General features: G+C 41.9%; 1 protein-coding gene across 1 annotated transcript; it reads right to left on the reverse strand.

The window, feature by feature from the left end:
* Nucleotides 1-10856: 10856 nt before the first annotated feature.
* Nucleotides 10857-19220, reverse strand: si:ch211-66e2.5 (vascular cell adhesion protein 1). Its single transcript, XM_062990289.1, has 5 exons — nucleotides 19059-19220; nucleotides 18548-18814; nucleotides 13724-14056; nucleotides 13373-13618; nucleotides 10857-11156 (listed from the first exon to the last, which is right to left on the reverse strand). Exons 1-5 carry the CDS (start codon nucleotides 19099-19101, stop codon nucleotides 11134-11136), a joined length of 912 nt encoding a protein of 303 aa, XP_062846359.1. The 5' UTR covers nucleotides 19102-19220; the 3' UTR covers nucleotides 10857-11133.

The following is a 19220-nucleotide window of genomic DNA, read 5'->3' on the forward strand; positions in this document are numbered from 1 at the left end:
GTTTCAAGGTACCACTGTACTGACAAGTGCACCTTTATATAAGGCTACAGAGCAGTTAGTATTCTAATAATAAATTTCCTGTTTGTTGTTAAGTTTTTTTTAGAAAGCAGAACATATTACAATACATAAAGTGATCTTTTGGAAGCAGCCCATGTGAACTGAAAAACAGAAGTGCAAAGAAAGTTGGTATTAGTTCCTCAAAGGTCAGCGGAGCTTTTATAATTAAAAGCAATTCATTTTTACATTAGCAGGTCAAAGTCTAAATGCTTCACCAGTCTTTTAAACAAAACATTTGACCTATGTTGTTTAACATTACATTTATTACTTAGTTTTATTTACTTAGATATGTGCTAATTAAATGTGGCTGCTGTTGGTCTGTACACTAATAAAAGTTTTAAAGTAGTAAAAATGAGATTTGCATACTATCTGTAAATCCACCTGATAAAAGACACCAAATTAAACATCTGCAAAAAAGTGACATGGTGGTGTGTTAGTGTGTGTTGTGCTGGTATGTGTGGATCAGACACAGCAGTGCTGATGGAGTTTTAAAACACCTCACTGTCACTGCTGGACTGAGAATAGTCCACCAACCAAAAATATATCCAGCCAACAGCACCCCATGGGCAGCGTCCTGTGACCACTGATGTAGGTCTAGAAGATGACCAACTCAAACAGCAGCAATAGATGAGCGATTGTCTCTCTCTACAAGGTGGACCAACTAGATAGGAGTGTCTAATAGAGTGGACAGTGAGTGGACATGGTATTTAAAAACTCCAGCAGTGCTGCTGTGTCTGATCCACTCATACCAGCACAACACACACTAACACACCACCACCATGTCAGTGTCACTGCAGTGCTGAGAATAAATAATACCTACTCTGTAGTGGTCCTGTGAGAGTCCTGACCATTGAAGGGAGAGAAACAGATGGACTACAGTCAGTAACTACAAAGTGCTTCTATATGGTAAGTAGAGCTGATAAAAAAGACAGTGTGTGTAGAAACAAGGATGTGGTTTTAATGTTATGGTTGATTGGTGTATACAGAACACTCCCTGACACTTAAGAAGTGTTAATGCTGGTGACAGAAGAGAGCAAATGTAGATTTTTATAGAAACCTAATACATGTTTGCAGATCCATATATGGATGCAGAATGTGTTGTAACACCCCATTGACTGACTTTATCTGCAAATATGGAAAATAATAATTACATTGATATGTGCTTTTTAAGAGGGATATTTTGGGGTGAAGTCATTTATGTTTTATGCATTAGCCTATCCTGATTGTTATAATTTGTGGTTTACTATTAAATAGCACAAAGTAAACAGCCTATACACACAATTTCAGTTTGTTTAATAACCACAAAACAAATGACATACCTTTAAATGTGTAGCAACCGTTTGGAGAAGGCCTTTACCTGTTATAGCATATAGATATGGTCTGACAAGACTGGTGTGGATGAACTCCAGTGGTTTGCGCAGAGCACACATATGGCATGATTTGGAACACTGATTGCAAGCCATGTTAGACTGCATTCTAAACTGTACCCTACTGTACTAAACAGACTCTATGCAGCACATAAGATGCAGTCTGGAATTCAGCCAGGAAATTACTTAGGTTTGCTGTGTAAACAATGCCCACCTGTGATTATCAGGTATGTAAGCACTTAGAACTAAGATCATTCACCAGATATCATTCCAGTGTTCAAGAAGAAGATATACTTTATTTGTCATATATACACACATGGACAAAATTGTTGGTACTCTTCCGTTAAAGAAAGAAAAACCCACAATGGTCACTGAAATAACTTAAAACTGACAAAAGTAATAATAAATACAAATTTACTAAAAATCAACTAATGAAAATCAGACATTGCTTTTGAATTGTGGTTGAACAGAATAATTTTATAAAAACAAACTAATGAAACTGGCCTGGACAAAAATGATGGTGCCCTTAGAAAAGATTGAAAATAATTTGACCATATAAACATTTTAAACTAAGGTGTGTCCTGTAATTAGCATCACAGGTGTCTTCAAACTTGTAATCAGTCAGTCTGCCTATTCAAAGGGTGAAAAGTAGTCACTGTGCTGTTTGGTAACATGGTGTGTACCACATTGAACATAGACCACAGAAAGCTATGGAGGGAGTTGTCTCAGGAGATTAGAAAGAAAATTATAGACAAACATGTTACAGGTAAAGGCTATAAGACCATCACCAAGCAACTTCATGTTCCTGTTACTACAGTTGCACATATTATTCAGATGTTTAAGGTCTACGGGACTATAGCCAACCTCCCTGGACATGGCCGCAAGAGGAAAATTGCTGAGAAATTGAATAGACAGATAATACGAATGGTAACCAAAGAGCCCAGAACAACTTCCAAAGAGATTAGAGGTGAACTCCAAAGTCAAGGTACATCAGTGTCAGATCGCACCATCCGTCGCTGTTTAAGCCAAAGTTGACTTAATGGAAGACGACCAAGGAGGAAACCACTGTTGAAAGCAAATCATAAAAAAGCGAGACTGGAATTTGCCAAAATGCACATTGACAAGCCACAAAGCTTCTGGGAGAATGTCCTCTGGACAGATGAGACAAAACTGGAGCTTTTTGGCAAGTCACAACAGCTCTAAGTTCACAGACACAAAAATGAAGCACACAAAGAAAAGAACATTGTACTTACTGTGAAACATGGAGGAGGCTCGGTTATGTTATGGGCTGTTTTGCTGCATCTGGCACAGGGTGTCTTGAATCTGTGCAGGGTACAATAAAATCTCAAGACTATCAAGGCATTCTGGAGCTAAATGTGCTGCCCAGTGTCAGAAAGCTTGGTCTCAGTCACAGGTCATGGGTCCTCCAACAGGATAATGACCCAAAACACACAGCTAAACACATCCAAGAATGGCTAAGAGCAAAACATTTGACTATTCTGACGTGGCATTCTATGAGTCCTGATCTAAATCCTATTGAACATCTGTGGAAGGAGCTGAAACATGGAATCTGGAGAAGGCACCCTTCAAACCTGAGACAGCTGAAGCAGTTTGGTCATGAGGAGTGGGCCAAAATACCTGTGGACAGGTGCAGAAGTCTCATTGAGAGTTACAGAAATCGCTTGATTGCAGTGATTGCCTCAAAAGGTTGTGCAACAAAATATTAGGTTAAGGGTACCATTATTTTTGTCCAGGCCAGTTTCATTAGTTTGTTTTATAAAATGATTCTGTTGAACCACAATTCAAAAGCAATGTCTGATTTTCATTAGTTGTTTCAATAAATGTTTATTCATTATTAATTTTGTCAGTTTCAAGTTATTTTAGTGACCATTGTGGGTTTTTCTTTCTTTAATGGAAATGTACCAACAATTTTGTCCATGTGTGTACATATACAGGTGTACAGTACAATGAAATTCTTTCTTCGCATATCCCAGCTTGTTTGGAAGCTGGGGTCAGAGCGCAGGGTCAGCCATCGTAAGGCGCCCCCGGAGCAGACAGGGTTAAAGGCCTTGCTTAAGGACCCAACAGTGGCTGCATAGCAGAGCCTGGATTTGAACCGCCAATCTTCCGGTTGATAGCCCAAAGCTCTATCCACTAGGCTACCACTGTCCCCAGGCATGTCTTGTAAGTGTAAACACATTAAGTACAGTATGGTTTGAATATTACGAGGGATCTTCAAAAAGTTTCCACACTCTTATATTTTGGTTGGGAACGGTGAGGGTGAGAGGAGTAGTAATTGGTCGTGTCTGAGAGACACCGCTCAAAGAAGCTTTAAGGGAAGAAGATTTTCATGTGATGATGATGTGAAAGCAGCGGTGCATCAGTGGCTACACGCTCAACCAAAAAAATTTTTTTGCTGATGACATTAAAAAGCTGGTACGACGCTGGAAAAAATGCATCGGAAGGTGAACATGTAGAAAAGTGATGTCATTTGTGTTTGAAATTCTTAATAAATAGCATAGAACCCTCATTCATTTTGCAAGGCTTATACTGTTCAATTGCCGTAGCACTGAGACAAATCTCTATACAGAATGTAGGACTAAATTATAGTGCCGTGAATCTATGCTGATCAACTAGGACCATGTACTTACTAAAGAAATTGGTAGCTTCAGTCATAAAAATATGAACACTTATATTTGCACTGAAGATAAACTACACTGGAAAATGTGAAAGAACACAAAAAGTAGAACAAGCTGTTCCTGAACTGCTGTGACTTACACTGATTTTGGAGATTATGTCATACTGGGTGTATGCATACTTAGTTTGTGTCCAAAGTTACAGCACAAAACGAAAGCATGTGTAAATTCAGTACATTATTATGTTATGTTTTCAATCTCTAACCCAGGACCTAGTCATCTATCTTGATGACTCCCACATCAGACCATCTGATAAGGTAAGAAGCCTTGGTGTCATCCTGGAAAACCAGCTGACCTTCTCTTCTCATGTAGTCAACATGACAAGATCGTGCCGGTTCCTCCTCTACAACATCAAAAACAACGTCCATTTCTTTCCATGGAAGCTACTCAGATTCTTGTGCAGTCACTTGTAATCTCAGGGCTGGACTACTGCAACTCCTGGCAGGTGCTCCCATGTCCACCATTAAACCCTTACAATTCATCCAAAATGCAGCTGCTCTCCTGATTTTTAACCAACCTAAACACTGCCACATCACCCCACTGCTGCGTTCTCTTCACTGGCTTCCTGTAGCTGCATGCATTCAGTTTGAAACACTGATGCTCGCCTACAAAGCCAAAAATGGACCAGCCCCAAGCTACGTTCATGGTCTAATCAAACCCCGCTCTGTACCACGCAACCTCAGAGCCACTAGTCTCACTCGACTTGATCCTCCACCCAAAACTAGAGGAAGACAAGCATCAAGGCTCTTCTCTGTTCTAGCACCCAAGTGGTGGAACGAATTTCCTCTGTCTGTCTGAGCATCTGAGTCACTCGCTGTCTTCAAAAGACGATTAAAAACCTCCATCATCTCTTTACTAGATTCAAAGATTCAAAGATTCAAAGCTTTATTGTCATATGTACAGTAGGAAACGTGTTTCCCTGTACAATGAAATTCTTATTTTGCTGTCCACACATGATGTAACAAAGTACAAAGATAATAATAAAATAAAATAAAATTAAGAAATAAAAGTTAGATATAGTAAAAAAAACACGCTGAGTATAAGTTATGTACATTGTGCAAGAAAAGAGCAGATATATTGCAATCAGACAATATAGTTACATGTGCAAAATGTAAAGACAGTAGTGTAAACATACATATATAAAATGTAAAGACAGTAGTGTAAACATACATGTGCAGCTGTATGTAGACCTGTAAACAGTCATATGTGGTATAGTGCAAGTATTGTGTGCAAGTGTGATAGTGTCTATGAATAATCAGCTCAGCTGTTTAAGAGTCTGATAGCTGTGGGAAAGAAAGAGATCTTTAGTCTTGTTGTCCTGCATTTCACACTTCTGTATCTCCGGCCTGAGGGTAGAAGTGTGAATAGTCCATGTTGGGGGTGGGTGGGGTCTTTGATGATGGACGCAGCTCTCCTGTGGACTCTGTGATGGTAGATGCTCTGGAGAGAGGGTTGTACCGTCCTGGTGATTTTCGTAGCAGTCTTTATCACTCTCTCCAGGCGTTTGCGATCCTTCACAGTAGAACTGCCGTACCACACGGTGATGCAATTGGTCAGGATGGACTCAATGATGCAGCGGTAGAAGTTGCTGAGTATTTTGGGTGACATGCCAAATTTCCTCAGCCTCCTCAAGAAATACAACCGCTGCTGAGCCCTCTTTAACACCTGTGTGGTGTTTAGTGTCCAAGTGAGGTCATCACTGATGTGGACCCCTAGGTATTTAAAACTGTTCACCCTCTCCACCTCAAGGTCCCGGATAACAGTGGCTGATGAGGTCTCCTCTCCCTCCTCATGTCCACTATCATCTCCTTGGTCTTGTCTATGTTGAGTGTAAGGTTATTGTCCACACACCAGGTAACCAGACTGTTCACCTCACTCCTGTAGGCTGCCTCCTCTCCTCCAGTGATACGACCTATCACAGCAGTGTCGTCAGCAAACTTCAGGATGATGTTGTCGGGGTGGGAGGCGACACAGTCGTGGGTAAACAGGGTGTAGAGGATAGGGCTGAGGACACAGCCCTGCGGGGTACCAATATTGGTGATTATGCTGGCTGATGTCCTGTTTCCAATCCTAACAGACTGAGGCCTACCAGTCAGGAAGTTTAAAAGCCAGTCACAGATGGTGGGGTGTAGTCCAAGAGATGACAGTTTATGTGTAAGTTTGTGAGGTATAACCGTGTTAAAGGCGGAGCTGTAGTCAATAAAGAGTATCCTGACGTAGGAGTCTTTATATTCCAGGTGTGAGAGAGAGACATGAAGGGTTGCGGCGATGGCATCCGAGGTAGACCTGTTGGCCCTGTATGCATATTGTAGGGGGTCTGTAGTGCCTGGTATATTGCTCTGAATGTGGGCCAGCACCACTCTCTCGAAGCACTTCATAATGATTGGAGTGAGTGCTACTGGCCTGTAGTCATTCAGACAAGATGGGGGATTCTTCTTGGGGAGAGGGACGATGGTGGTGGTCTTGTAACAGGTGGGAACTGTGCATTGTCTGAGGGAAAGGTTGAAGATAGAAGTAAAAACATCAGCCAGCTCGTTAGCACATGCTCTGAGGGCCCGCCCAGGAATGTTGTCAGGTCCTGCAGCTTTGCGGGGGTTGATCCTCTTCAGGGCTTTGTGTACCTGGGCTGGTAAGACAACTGGTGGAGGGGAGGAGGGTTGCGTAATGGAGGTGTGTGTATTCTCTGTGGGGCTAGTGGGGATCGACGTCTCAAAGCGGGTGTAGAATGCATTGAGGTCGTCTGGAAGGCTGTTTGAGGCGCTTATGGTGTTGTTGGGCCTAGACCTATAATCTGTAATCTGTTCCAGACATTGCCACATATGCCTGGGGTCAGTAGTGGAGTAAAATCCCTCTGTTTTCTCTAAGCACTTCAGCTGACATGTTGGACTGCAGCATAAAGCAGATGAGGAACTGTCACCCTGTTTTGATCAGTAGCACTGCAATGGAAAGAGTAGACAGTTTCAAGTACCTTGGAGTCCACATCTCTGAGGACCTGTCATGGTCCTGCCACACTACCACGCTGGCAAAGAAGGCCTGTCAGTGTCTTTATCACCTTAGATGCTTAAGGGCCTTCAAACTACCCTCCAAGGTGCTTCGCAATTTGTACCCCTGCACCATTGAAAGCATCATCACGGAAAACATCACTGCCTGTTTCGGAAACAGCACCAAGCAAGATAGGCAGGCTCTCCAGAGGGCCTTAGTCTTCCGCTGCTGGGGATCCCGATTGCATTCAAGAAGGGTATTTTTGCCTGCTTCACACCCCTTAACCCCTTCTTTTTGGCCTGTGCTTTGGTGGATTCGCACTTGAGGCTCCTCCACTTCTGCGCAGGCACCTAGGTCTGCTAACAGCGTTTGAAGACCCCACCCCTTTAGTCCGGCCTTTTCCTACCCAGCAGACTTGGTGGTCATTTTGTCTGCTAGATGGCACCTAGCCAACCGGTAGCTGAGCTTAGATTCGAAACAAGGTGTTCAGAATCTCAGTGCTGGTGTGCTAGCGGAATATCTCACTGTGCCACCTGGGCGAACCCTATGTTTTTTTTTATCCCAATAGTGTCCACCAGGGTTGAGGGTAAGTCTTTATGCAGGCCACTGGAGTTCTTTTACACCAAACTCCACATATTAAATCATGCTGGATCATGCTGTGCCTGTTCCAAACCGTTGCAACATAGTTGAAAGCATGTCATTTATTTTACATAATTGTTTTTTTCTGTTAGTAATGGGTGTGGCTGAAACATCTGAATTCAATCATTAGGAGTGTGCAAATACCATTGCTCATTTAGAAAATGTAATCATTGTCTGTTTTTCCACCACTTTATTCTATTTAGGGTCACGGTGGGTCAGTTTCTCTGGGTGAAAGGTAGGAAACATGCTGGACTGGTTGCCAGTCCACCACAGGGCAAACACACATAAACAATTTTACACCTAGGGGAACTTTAATTAACCAGGGGTGGAACGGTGGCTCAGTGGGTAGCACTGTCGCCTCACAGCAAGAAGGTCCTGGGTTCGATCCCCAGGTGGGGCGGTCTGGGTCCTTTCTGTGTGGAGTTTGCATGTTCTCCCCGTGTCTGTGTGGGTTTCCTCCGGGAGCTCTGGTTTCCTCTCACAGTCCAAAGACATGCAAGTGAGGTGAACTGGAGATACTAAATTGTCCATGACTGTGTTTGACGTTAAAACTTGTGAACTGATGAACCTTGTGTAACAAATAACTACCGTTTCTGTCATGAATGTAACCAAAGTGTGAAACATGACATTAAAGTCCTAATAAACAAACAAACAGCAAGAAAAAGTAAGTGAACCCTTTGTGGGTAGCACTGTCGCCTCATAGTATGAAGGTCCTGGCTTTGATTCCCAGGTGAAGCAGTCTGAGTCCTTTCTGTGTGGAGTTGCATGTTCACCCTGTGTCTGCATTTTCTCCCAGTCCAAAGACATGTACTCAAGTAAATTAGATATGTGTGTGTGTGTGTGTGTTAGGGTGTAAATGCGTTTGTGTGTCTGCCCTATGTTGGACGGGCACCCTATCCAGGGTGTTTCTGTGTGCCTAGCACCCATTGAGATCTGGGATAGGCTCCCACACCCCTCGTGACCCTGATTAGGATAAGCGAACAGCTGTAATGTTCATGTCATTTACTGAACACACGTAAACGTCTACAGCATAGGGAGAAAATGTAAGTGAACCCCAGAATTTAATAACCTGTAGATCCCCCTTTGGCAACAATCACCTCCACCAAACAATTCCTAGCTGCAAAAAAGCTGCAAGTAAGAGTTGCACAATGTTAAAGAAGACTATTGGCCCTGCAGGATGTGTTTCAGTTCATAAATATTTCTGTGATATTTTCTTGGCATGCACAGCCCTCTTCGTGTTTTACCCAGCGGCTCAATTTCATAGTTTACTTATGTGCTTTGAGTCACAGTATTGTTGTATTACAATGTTTCAATACACCTTTGAACCTTCGTCTTTTTCTTTCATAGATATGCAGTGCATTTGTGCTAAAGATTTACACTTTTGTCCCATGGGTAGTGATGTCAACCTCGAAACTCGTGTTAGAAACTGAATCGATTTATTTGAAGCACAGTGTCTGTAGAAGTCTGTATCATAATGAAAAGTTTTCATTATGTCACGGTGTTTCGAAATGTTTCAAAACTGATCAATTGTATGTGTCAATGTGTAATAAATATTGCATAGCCTGGTTGCACAAGCACTTCCCCTTTTGACTGTATAATAAATAATGGTCAATGTCAAGGACACTCATTATATGACGGAATGATGTTTCATACACCATCAAAACACACTTCTTTCAGTGATATATAACACAGATGTTACTGTTAGACCACTGATTGGACACTAGATGTCACTGTGGTGCGATGATTCGAACACATTACCTGAGATGAGGTGCATCTGTGGATAATTAAACGGAGACCAATCAAAATGAGGGGGGTGTTGGCTTAACACAGAAAACAAACAAACCACCTCTAACATGTGCACCTGGAGAGGTGGGTGTGGCAGGTGCACATGAGTTCCAGGTTCTAGGAGCACAGAGGCACAGAGGACCGGCCAAACTGAGCAATCGTGGGAGACGGGCCTTGGCCAGGGAGGTGAGCAGGAACCCGAGGGTCACTCTGACAGAGCTCCAGCGTATCCTTGTGGACATGGGAGAATCTATCAAAAGATCAACCATCCAGACAGCACTCCACAAATCCCTCCTTTATGGTAGAATGACAAGACAGAAGCCACTCCTTAGTAAAAGGCACATGACAGCCCGCTTAGAGTTTGCCAAAAAGCACCTAGAGGACTCTCAAACCATGAGAACTTTTTGGCCTGAATACCAAGTGAATACCTGAAGACTGGGCAGAAGTTTACTTTCCAACATGACGACCTGAAGCACACAGCCAAGAGAACAAAGGAGTGGCTTCAGAGAAAGTCTGTGAATGTCTTAAGTGACCTAGCCAGAGCCCAGACTTGAATCCAATCAAACATCTGTGGAAGGAGCTGAACATGGCTGTGTACCGACGCTCCCCATCCAACCTGACGGAGCTTGCAAGGATATGCCAAGAGGAATGGGAAGAATGTCCAGAAACAAGTGTGCCAAGCTCATAGCTTCTTTCCCAAGACGCCTTGAAGCTGTAATTGCTGCCAAAGATGCATTAACCAAGTATTAGGCTAAGGGTGTGTACAGATATGTAAATAAATATCTAAATAAACCATTTTTGTCAGTAAAATATAATTGCATCTTTTCTAAACCCTGTTTTCACTTCGTAATTATTGGTGATTGTGTGTAGATGTTTGAGGCAAAAAAGGACTCAATCAATTATACTGTACAATAGAATGAGTCTGTAACGTAATAAAACGTGGAGAAGGTAAAAGGGGTGTGCAGACTTTCCAGCTTGACTGTATTCTTCCACCATTGTAGAAAGATAAAAATGTATTATACTAGGAGTAAATGTTGTCCTGCAATGGATTGCTACTCTCTCCAGTGTGCTTCGTTACTTGTGCCCAGTGTTTTTGTGTGGTGCCAGACCTCCTGTGAGCCTGACCAGGATTAAATATCCAGTAAAAATGAATGAAAGAATGTCACCCCCAAACCTTAAACTTCTCTTCGCTGCAGAGATGTTAACTTTCTTGTTGTTAGCTTGTTTTGTCTAAATTTTTTCTGCAACATTTGAAAGCAAACCTAGTGAACCGGAAAACATGAACTAAAACGGAACTTGGTGTTAGTTCCTTAAAGTTTAATGGAACACTTTGTACAATCATAAACAAATCATTTTAACATCGGCAAGTAAAATAAGTTTCATTTAATGCCCAAATGCATTATCGGTCTGTTAAGGAAAACATTAGCTCTATGCACTTTAATAATACAAATAATACGAATTTATTATTAGCTGTATTTTTTATATGTCCACATCTAGTTATTATCAACTAAACTAAAACACACAGTCTTCACACATGATGTTAGAAATGTTCATGCACAGAAGAGTTACAAGAGATATGTGTTAAAACTTTGCAGGGTTGTGACTTGTTATCTTAAGGAAGTCTTCAGACCTAAAAGAAAAAAAGTACCATTTTAGTCCAACAAATTTTGTCATATATTTTAATTCCTACAACAAGCTTATAGGTTTAAATAGTACAGCACTGGAGAACCACTGGAAACATCATTGAAATCCTAAGCCTGCCATAAAATACATGTTCATACATTAAAATCTCTCCAGAAGAACTGGCAGCAGCTCTGGAACACCTCATTTTGTTTATTCAGTTAAATTCAAATGAAACAATGTCCCTTATTTAACAAAGTCTAGACTGCACATTCACGTAATGGGGTGGATGCTTCATCATTTCTCTCATGTCATAAAAAATGACAGGTCACACAGTGTTCGAAAACCTGTGGAGCTGCCTTGCTGTCTTACTGCCTACATAGGCAGCTGCCTCAGTAGAGAGGATTCTAATGAGTCAATGACTTATAAGAAGTTATTCGAACGCGCTACTTAGACAGCGATTCCATCGGGTTTCGCATTTACCATTTAGCATCTTGCCATTCAAACCAATGGGATGGGGTGGCACGGCGTGCTAGCATGTCAACTAACATCTCCCTTCGTGTACCGAAAACGGTTAAATTCGCTGACAGAGCCGCTCAGGTGGCGCAGCGGTAAAGTACGCTAGCGCACCAGAGTTGGGGTTTCGAATACATTGTATCGAATCTCAGCTCTGTCTTTCCAACTAGGCTGGGCGGCTGCATGAACAACGATTGGCTGTCGTTCAGGGTTAGAGGGTAAGAAAGTCGAATCATAGGTCCTTATAACTGGTGCGACTGCGGCCCCTGCTGGCTGACTGATGGCGCCTGCACAGGGCTGAGGAATAATGCTGATGGGGGTGTGGCCCTCCGTACACAGTGCCCATCAAGTGTATGAACTCGACTCGTGCAGGTGAAAAATGCACGAAAAATCTGTACTGACTGTGCGTACAGGAGGGGGCATATGTCAGTTGAGAGGCGTCCTCAGTCAGTGGTGAAGGGTTGAATCAGTATAGAGGATGCATTCATGGTAATTGGACACGACTAGACTGGGGGATAAAAATTGGGGAAAAAAGTGGGAAAAAAAAAAATTTATAATAATTTATTTAGGTTTGACAATAACTCCATTCGTTCGAAGCACAAATAGCATGCCCATGATGTGCACCTGTTAGGGGTCGGCACCGGGTGGCACATAGGTTCCCTTATTGTCATCTTTCCAAGAACTTTCTTTGTCATAGGTGACCAGAGCAGCCTGTCATATTGCGACATCCAGTTCTCACTCTGCACTATTTCATTTTCATTTCTTGAACCAACAACCTTCTGATTACTAGTCCAGAACCTTAACCACTAAGCCAACTGCCCTACATATGCTTGACATCTTCTACCAGTGTATCACCATGTGTCATTTTTATGTAATCATTCTGATTAGATTTTTTTTTTAATGCATTTTCTCCCCTTTAGCGTGTCCAATTGCCCAATTGCATTGTGCTTCCTCTCTGCCTATGCCGATCCCTGCTCTGACAGAGGAGATCGAAGCTAACCCACGCCCCCTCCGACACATGGGCACATCACCCACACATTGACGAGTGGTGTGCTACCTAGCGTTGTGTACGGAGAGACACAGCCTAAGAGCACTCTTTCCTCATCTCTGTGTAGGCGCCTCTAATCAGCCAGCAGAAGTCGTAATTGCACCATTCTGACAGAGAGAGACCCATATCCGGCTTAGTCCCGCCCACCTGAACAACCGGCCAATCGTTGTTCATGTGGCCGCTCAGCCTTCAGCCGGCAAGGCAGAGCTGAGATTCGATACTATGTATTCGAGATCCCAGTCTGGTTGCAGCGTGTGTTTTTACTGCTGTCCAGGATGAGCGGCCTATTCCGATTAGATTTTGACGGGACACCAAATAAGTTTTTTTTATACAACAACAAAGGAGCATTCGATTAAACAAGGGCTCGTCCGCGATTTGAACCCGGGACCTCCCGCACCCAAAGCAAAAATCATACCCTAGACCAACAAGCCAGCCCAAATGAGCCACACAGTAACAGGGGGAACTATCCCCCTTTACTGTCCACTTTTCTCCATAGCTGGTTGCAAATATTGTGTTTTGTTCCATTATTTCTTTGTTACTTTGTATTCAGTACTTAATATTATTCTACCTTGGATTGAGATTCTGCACAATGGATTCTTATTTCTTCTCTAACAGGTGTGTGGGGATTCGCCTCGCTTGCTCTCTCTCTTTCTATGTCTTACCTTTGGATTTACTCTTGATGATGAACTGCTTGCTTGATTTACCCAGTATATTGAAAGCAGTACAGGTATAAGTGCCAAAAGAAGGAGGCGTAAAGAGTGGCTGGTTTTCAACCCTCTCTTGCACTTGAGACGAGCTCCAGCTGTACTGAGGGGGTGGGTTTCCCCCCGCTGAGCAATTAAGAGTGAGCGATTCACCATCATCAATCTCCAGCACCTCCTTTTCTGGAGTGAATGAGTCAGGAGGGTCTAATAAAAAAAAAGAGAAAAAAAACATCTCCACCTTAAAATTATAGAAGGAATTATAAGGAATTACATTTAAGACAGGGATGGATGAGGTCTGGATGGACTCACAGTAAACAGTGATGTCAAGGGGCCCAGATTTTACTCTGGGAGATGGTTGAGGTCCTTCTGGTCCCAGTTCTAGTGTTGCCTCACAACTGTATGATGCACCATCCTCTGCCCTGCTTGGAGAGATCAGCAGGGTGGAAGATACCTGGACCGGGGTGATGGGTGATAGTTCAGAGAATGTGTTATTGTAAACTTCAGTCTGCCCTCTGTACCAGCGCAGTGTGAGATACTGGACAGGAGCAACGTTCTGCACCTCACACATCAGCTGGTACTCTTTGCTGTCCACCATCGCGCCAGTGTGGTTCACCAAGCTGATGGAGATGCTGTCTGGATTTTCTGGCAGGTAAGAAAAACAATCCGAAATTAAGTGTCACTTACTTTATACACCAAATATACAGTAATACAGTATCTCCATTTCCAGAAAAGTTGGGACCTAATTGTTGCAGTTTTGCCCATTTTTGCTTAATACAGAACGTTAGCTGCTCAACAGTCCTTAATTACCATTGTGTGATTGTCCTCTTCATGATTCACCATACCTATTTAATAAATGACAGATATGGACTGCAGGCTGGCCAGTCAAGCAAACTCCTTTGTAGTTGTAGTGTGTGCAGAATGAGGCCTGGCAATATCTTGCTAAAATAACAATGGACCTCCTAAGACAATAGGTCTTGCTAAAATCCAAATAAGCGCCTCTGCGACTACCTTAACACATGCAAGTCACCCATGCCATAGGCACTGATGCACCCCCATACCATGACAGATTTTGGCATTTGGACCTTTTACTGATAACAGTCTAGATGGTCCTTTTAGGTCCTTTACCATCTACTATACAGAATATTACAAAAGGATTCAGTAAATCCAAGCGCGGAAACTATTGTTAAATCCGACTGCATTACATTAAAACTGTCATGCTACAGTGATCAATAAAGCCACATGGGCTATGCAGTACTTAGGAATACCATTGTCACTTAACACAGTCTACCACTGCATTAAGAAAATGCAACCTGAAATTCTATTACACAACAAGAAAGCCATACAATCTTTTTGTTATTTCGCCCTTTTTACCCAGTCATTTCCAATTTCCCACTGCTGTCTGAACCTCTCTATTCTGGCCAAAGAAAGCCACAGACCATATACGCACATTGTCATTGGGTTTCCACACAAAGCCGTATCATGTATGGAGAGACGCACTGCTCCATATGACCCCCCACACTATTGCCAATGCCAAGGCCAATCCCAGAGATTGCATATTGCAGCAGCAGCAAGGAAAACACCCATCTGACCTAGTGTTTGTCAACTGCACCATCCTAACACCATTCATACAATAATCTATGCAGAAATGCTGCTGATCACAGAAGGAAAAAAGAACCATCTTAACTATTATCAGCGAAAAATGCAAAATCCAACAACTGTCATGGTATGGAGGTGTATGGGGGTGCAGTAGTTACTTGCACATGTGTGAAAGTACCATTACTTATTTATTTATTAGGATTTTAACGTCATGTTTTACACACTGCGGTTACATTCATGACAGAAACGGTAGTTACTCGTTACACAAGGTTCATCAGTTCAAAAGTTTAATGTCAAACACAGTCCTGGACAATTTTGTATCTCCAATTCACCTCACTTGCATGGTTTTGGACTGTGGGAGGAAACCGAAGCTCCCGGAGGAAACCCACTCAGACATGGGGAGAACTGAAGGTAAGTCAGCAAGTCAGCGAGACATTGCCAGGCCTCATTCTTCATGCTCTACAACAGTTTAGCTTTGTAAACATAGAGTGTGTGTGTTTTACTGGCCTGCCTGCAATCCAGATCTGTTTCCTATAGTAAATTTATGGTGATTCCTGAAGATAAGAATCAGACAGTGATGACCATGGAATGCTGAGCAGCTGAAGTCTTGTATGAAGCAAAAAAAGGCAAACATTCCACTTGTAAAACTATTACAATTAGTATACTGAATTACCAAATAATTGGGTAAGGTGATGTAACACAGTGCTAAACATGCTTTCCTCCCCATATTTTTGTGTTGCAGGCATTAAATAATAAATTAGTTTTGTCTTTCTTATTCTTTATTTAAATTAAATGGGTTGAATAGGGACTAGATAAACCGGTTGATAAAAATAATATAAAATTAAATACACAAATCCCATTACATTTCCGAAAAAAAGTTGGTACATTTTGTAAAATATAGTAAAAACAAACCTTTATGTAACTAATATATTGAAGATGAAGATTTGTTCAAAACTGACATGTGAAAACGTAATTGCCCCAATCTAAAAACTGCCAACTCTGTCAGTAACAACTGCAATCAAAGGTTTGCAGTGGCTTACAATGAGTCTTTTACATTGCTGGAATTTTGGCCTATTCTTCATTGCAGAATTACAGAATCCAGCTACACAGGAGGGTTTTTGTACATGAACTGCATGCTTAAGATCTTGCCACACCAGAGCTGGGATTTCAATACATCATATCTCAGCTCTGCCATCCGGCTGGGCTGGGCAGCTGTATGAACAATGTTTGGCTGTTGTTCATCCAGGTAAGAGAGCCGGATAAGGACCTCATAACTGATGCAATTACGACCTCTGCTGGCTGATTGATAGGGTCTGCACAGAGTAGAGGAATAAAGCTGATCAGGGTGTGGCTCTCCGTGCACAAGGCTGATTGGCATGAGAACTCTCGTTGTGCAATTAAAAAGATGCAGTTGGCTACTGCTCACATGTTGGAGGGGGCGTGTGTCAGTTCGCTCTCCTCAATCAGAGGCAGGGGTCAACACCAGTATAGAGGAAGCGTAACGCAATCGGGTAAAAATTGGATGCACTAAAAATGGGGAGAAAAAGGGAGAAAAAAAGGACTCTGAGTCAGGACTTTGACTCTGCCACTCCAAAATCTTAACTGTGTTTCTTTGAGCCATCAGAGTTGAACTTGCTTGCTTGTGCATAACCTAACTGTGCTTAACCTTTAGATCACAAACTGACATATACCCTTCTTCAGGATTTTCTGATAGAGAGCAGAATTCATGATTGCATTAATTATGATAAGCCATTCATTATCACTTTGACTGATAATATGATGATCTTATGGTGGAATATGGAATACACCAGAAGTAATGGGACACGTCTTCCAAAAAGTTCCACCTTTGATAATTAGTCCACAGAATATTATACCAAAAGTTTTGAGGGTCATCTAGGTGGGGACATTTGGTCATAGGGACATTTCCCCGTGTTTTTATTGTTGTGGCATTATGTACACTGACCCTAACTTGAAGGCAAGTTAAGCCTGCTGTTCTTTAGATGTTTATTGATTAGGGATGTAACGATGCACCACAAGACAGTTAAAAATCGATTCACATGTGTAACGATTCAAGTCGGTTTACATGTATAATGAATCAATACTCACTTTAAACAGCAGAGGGCACTGGCGCTATTCACCTGGCCTGGTTGATGTCACTACAGGGTTGCCAGGTTCAGAATTTTCCAGCCAAATGCATTTATGTGAGGATTCTTTATTTGTATTATTTATCTATTTATTTAATGTGGGATTTATTTCATTTCAGTTTTTTTTTTTTACACATAAAGGGAAATGTGCAGCATTGTTTTGCATAGTTTGTACCTACCTCAAAAATAAAAGGGCATTCACTATTTAGATAAATAAAAGATACAAATACAGTATTTTATTTTATTTTTTAAAGAAAAATAAAAACAGGAAACTGTCATAATTTGCAACCAGAGCTGGATTCTGAGTACATCATATCGTATCCAGCTCTGCCTTACCGGTTCGAGGCTGAGTGGCTGTATGAGCAACGACTGGCCGGTTGCTCAGTTGGGGGGCGGGACAAAGAACCGGATGTGGGTCTCTTTCTGTCAGAATGTGATTACGACCTCTGCCGGCTGATTAGAGGCGCCTGCACAGAGATGAGGAAGAGTGCCCTTAGGGTGTGTCTCTCCGCATGCAACGCTAGGTGGCGCCACACTCATCAATGTGTGGGTGGCAAAAATGCTGCTCGATCTCCTCGGTTAGGGCAGGGTTCGGCATAGACAGAGAGGAAGCATGATGCAAATTGAACAATTGGATGCGCTAAAGGGGGAGAAAAAAGGGGGAAAATTTTTTAAATTTTAAATTTAATTTTTATTGTGAACCCAGTATCGTGAATCGTATTGCATCGTGGGTAATGTGTATCGTTACATCCCTATTATTGATGCGTACTTGGTGAAATATTGGAAGGTTGGCCAGTGCTGGGAAGGTTCACCACTGGTCCAAAATTTCTCCATTAGTGGGTAATGGCTCTTTCTGTGGTTCACTGGAATCCCACAGCCATAGCAATGTCTTTGTAACCATTATCAGACTGATATATTTCAAAACAATTAATAACATAAACCTGTATTTAAATCTCTTCAAAATGTGGCATGGTGCTGCTTTTTGAGACATTCTGGACTCTAGGTTCCATTTCAGAGATGATTAGATTTAACAGATCTGTGATTAATCATGCCTGGATGTGGATAGTGAAACTAAAAGCAACTAACCCAATTGATTTAGCAGCTAAGGGGGGAATTACGTGACACATTACTTTCACATTTCACTAAATGAAACCATTATTTAAAAAATAAAACATTTTTTGTTTACTTGGGTTATATTTGTCTAATATTGAAAGTAGTTCAATGATCTAAAACATTTGAAAATTTGGAAAATCCATTTTCACAGCACTGTGTGCATTCAGAAAGAATTATTGACCTGTGTTGACAAGTTGTTTTTGTCTTACCATTCTTGGTTAATATTAGACAAAGAATGTAATAATGTATGCACATTAGTGATAAAGCTGTTTAAACATACTGTATAAAACAAGGTTGAGCTTCTCCTCACACTGTCTGGGAGCAGTAAAAAAAACACCATAGCAGATTGGTTCTTCAATCCAGTCAATCAACCGTTCCACCTTCCACTGGACACTTAGGTTCTGCTGAGTGTATGACGCACCAACGGCTGATTCCCATCCCAACACACGTACAGGCCGGGAGGCTACACAGCTGACCGACACCGGTTCTCCAAAACCCACAACCAGTCTTGAGGGAAAAACCTCAAGCGAGCAGTGGTCACACGATGCTAAGGACAATGGGAGATGGTAAATGACATTTACTTTACTGCTAAATTTAAACTGTATTCACTAGCAGACATAAAGTAGATGTAGTATTAAACACGATTTAAAAATAACACCTGTATTATGTCATTCATTTATGAAGGGTTACAAATAAAATGGTACTTTCCATAGTGAGGTAATGCACAATGAATCATAAAATACTGAATACAATATGTCAGATAGTATAACAAGTACTGTACATAGACTTACCGGTTTGAAGAATAAAAAAGAGAAGGAGAAGGTTTAGCACCATGTTTGCGATTTAGTCGGAATCCACTAAAGCCCGAGTCCTGGGGCAAAAGGAATTCCGACCCGATCCTACTTGGCAACTCGATAACTGAGCTGTGACTCCTAACAAAAGCCCTGCTTCAA

Source organism: Trichomycterus rosablanca, chromosome 2 (assembly GCF_030014385.1).
Source record: "Trichomycterus rosablanca isolate fTriRos1 chromosome 2, fTriRos1.hap1, whole genome shotgun sequence".
In the NCBI taxonomy this organism is placed as follows: Eukaryota; Metazoa; Chordata; class Actinopteri; order Siluriformes; family Trichomycteridae; genus Trichomycterus; species Trichomycterus rosablanca.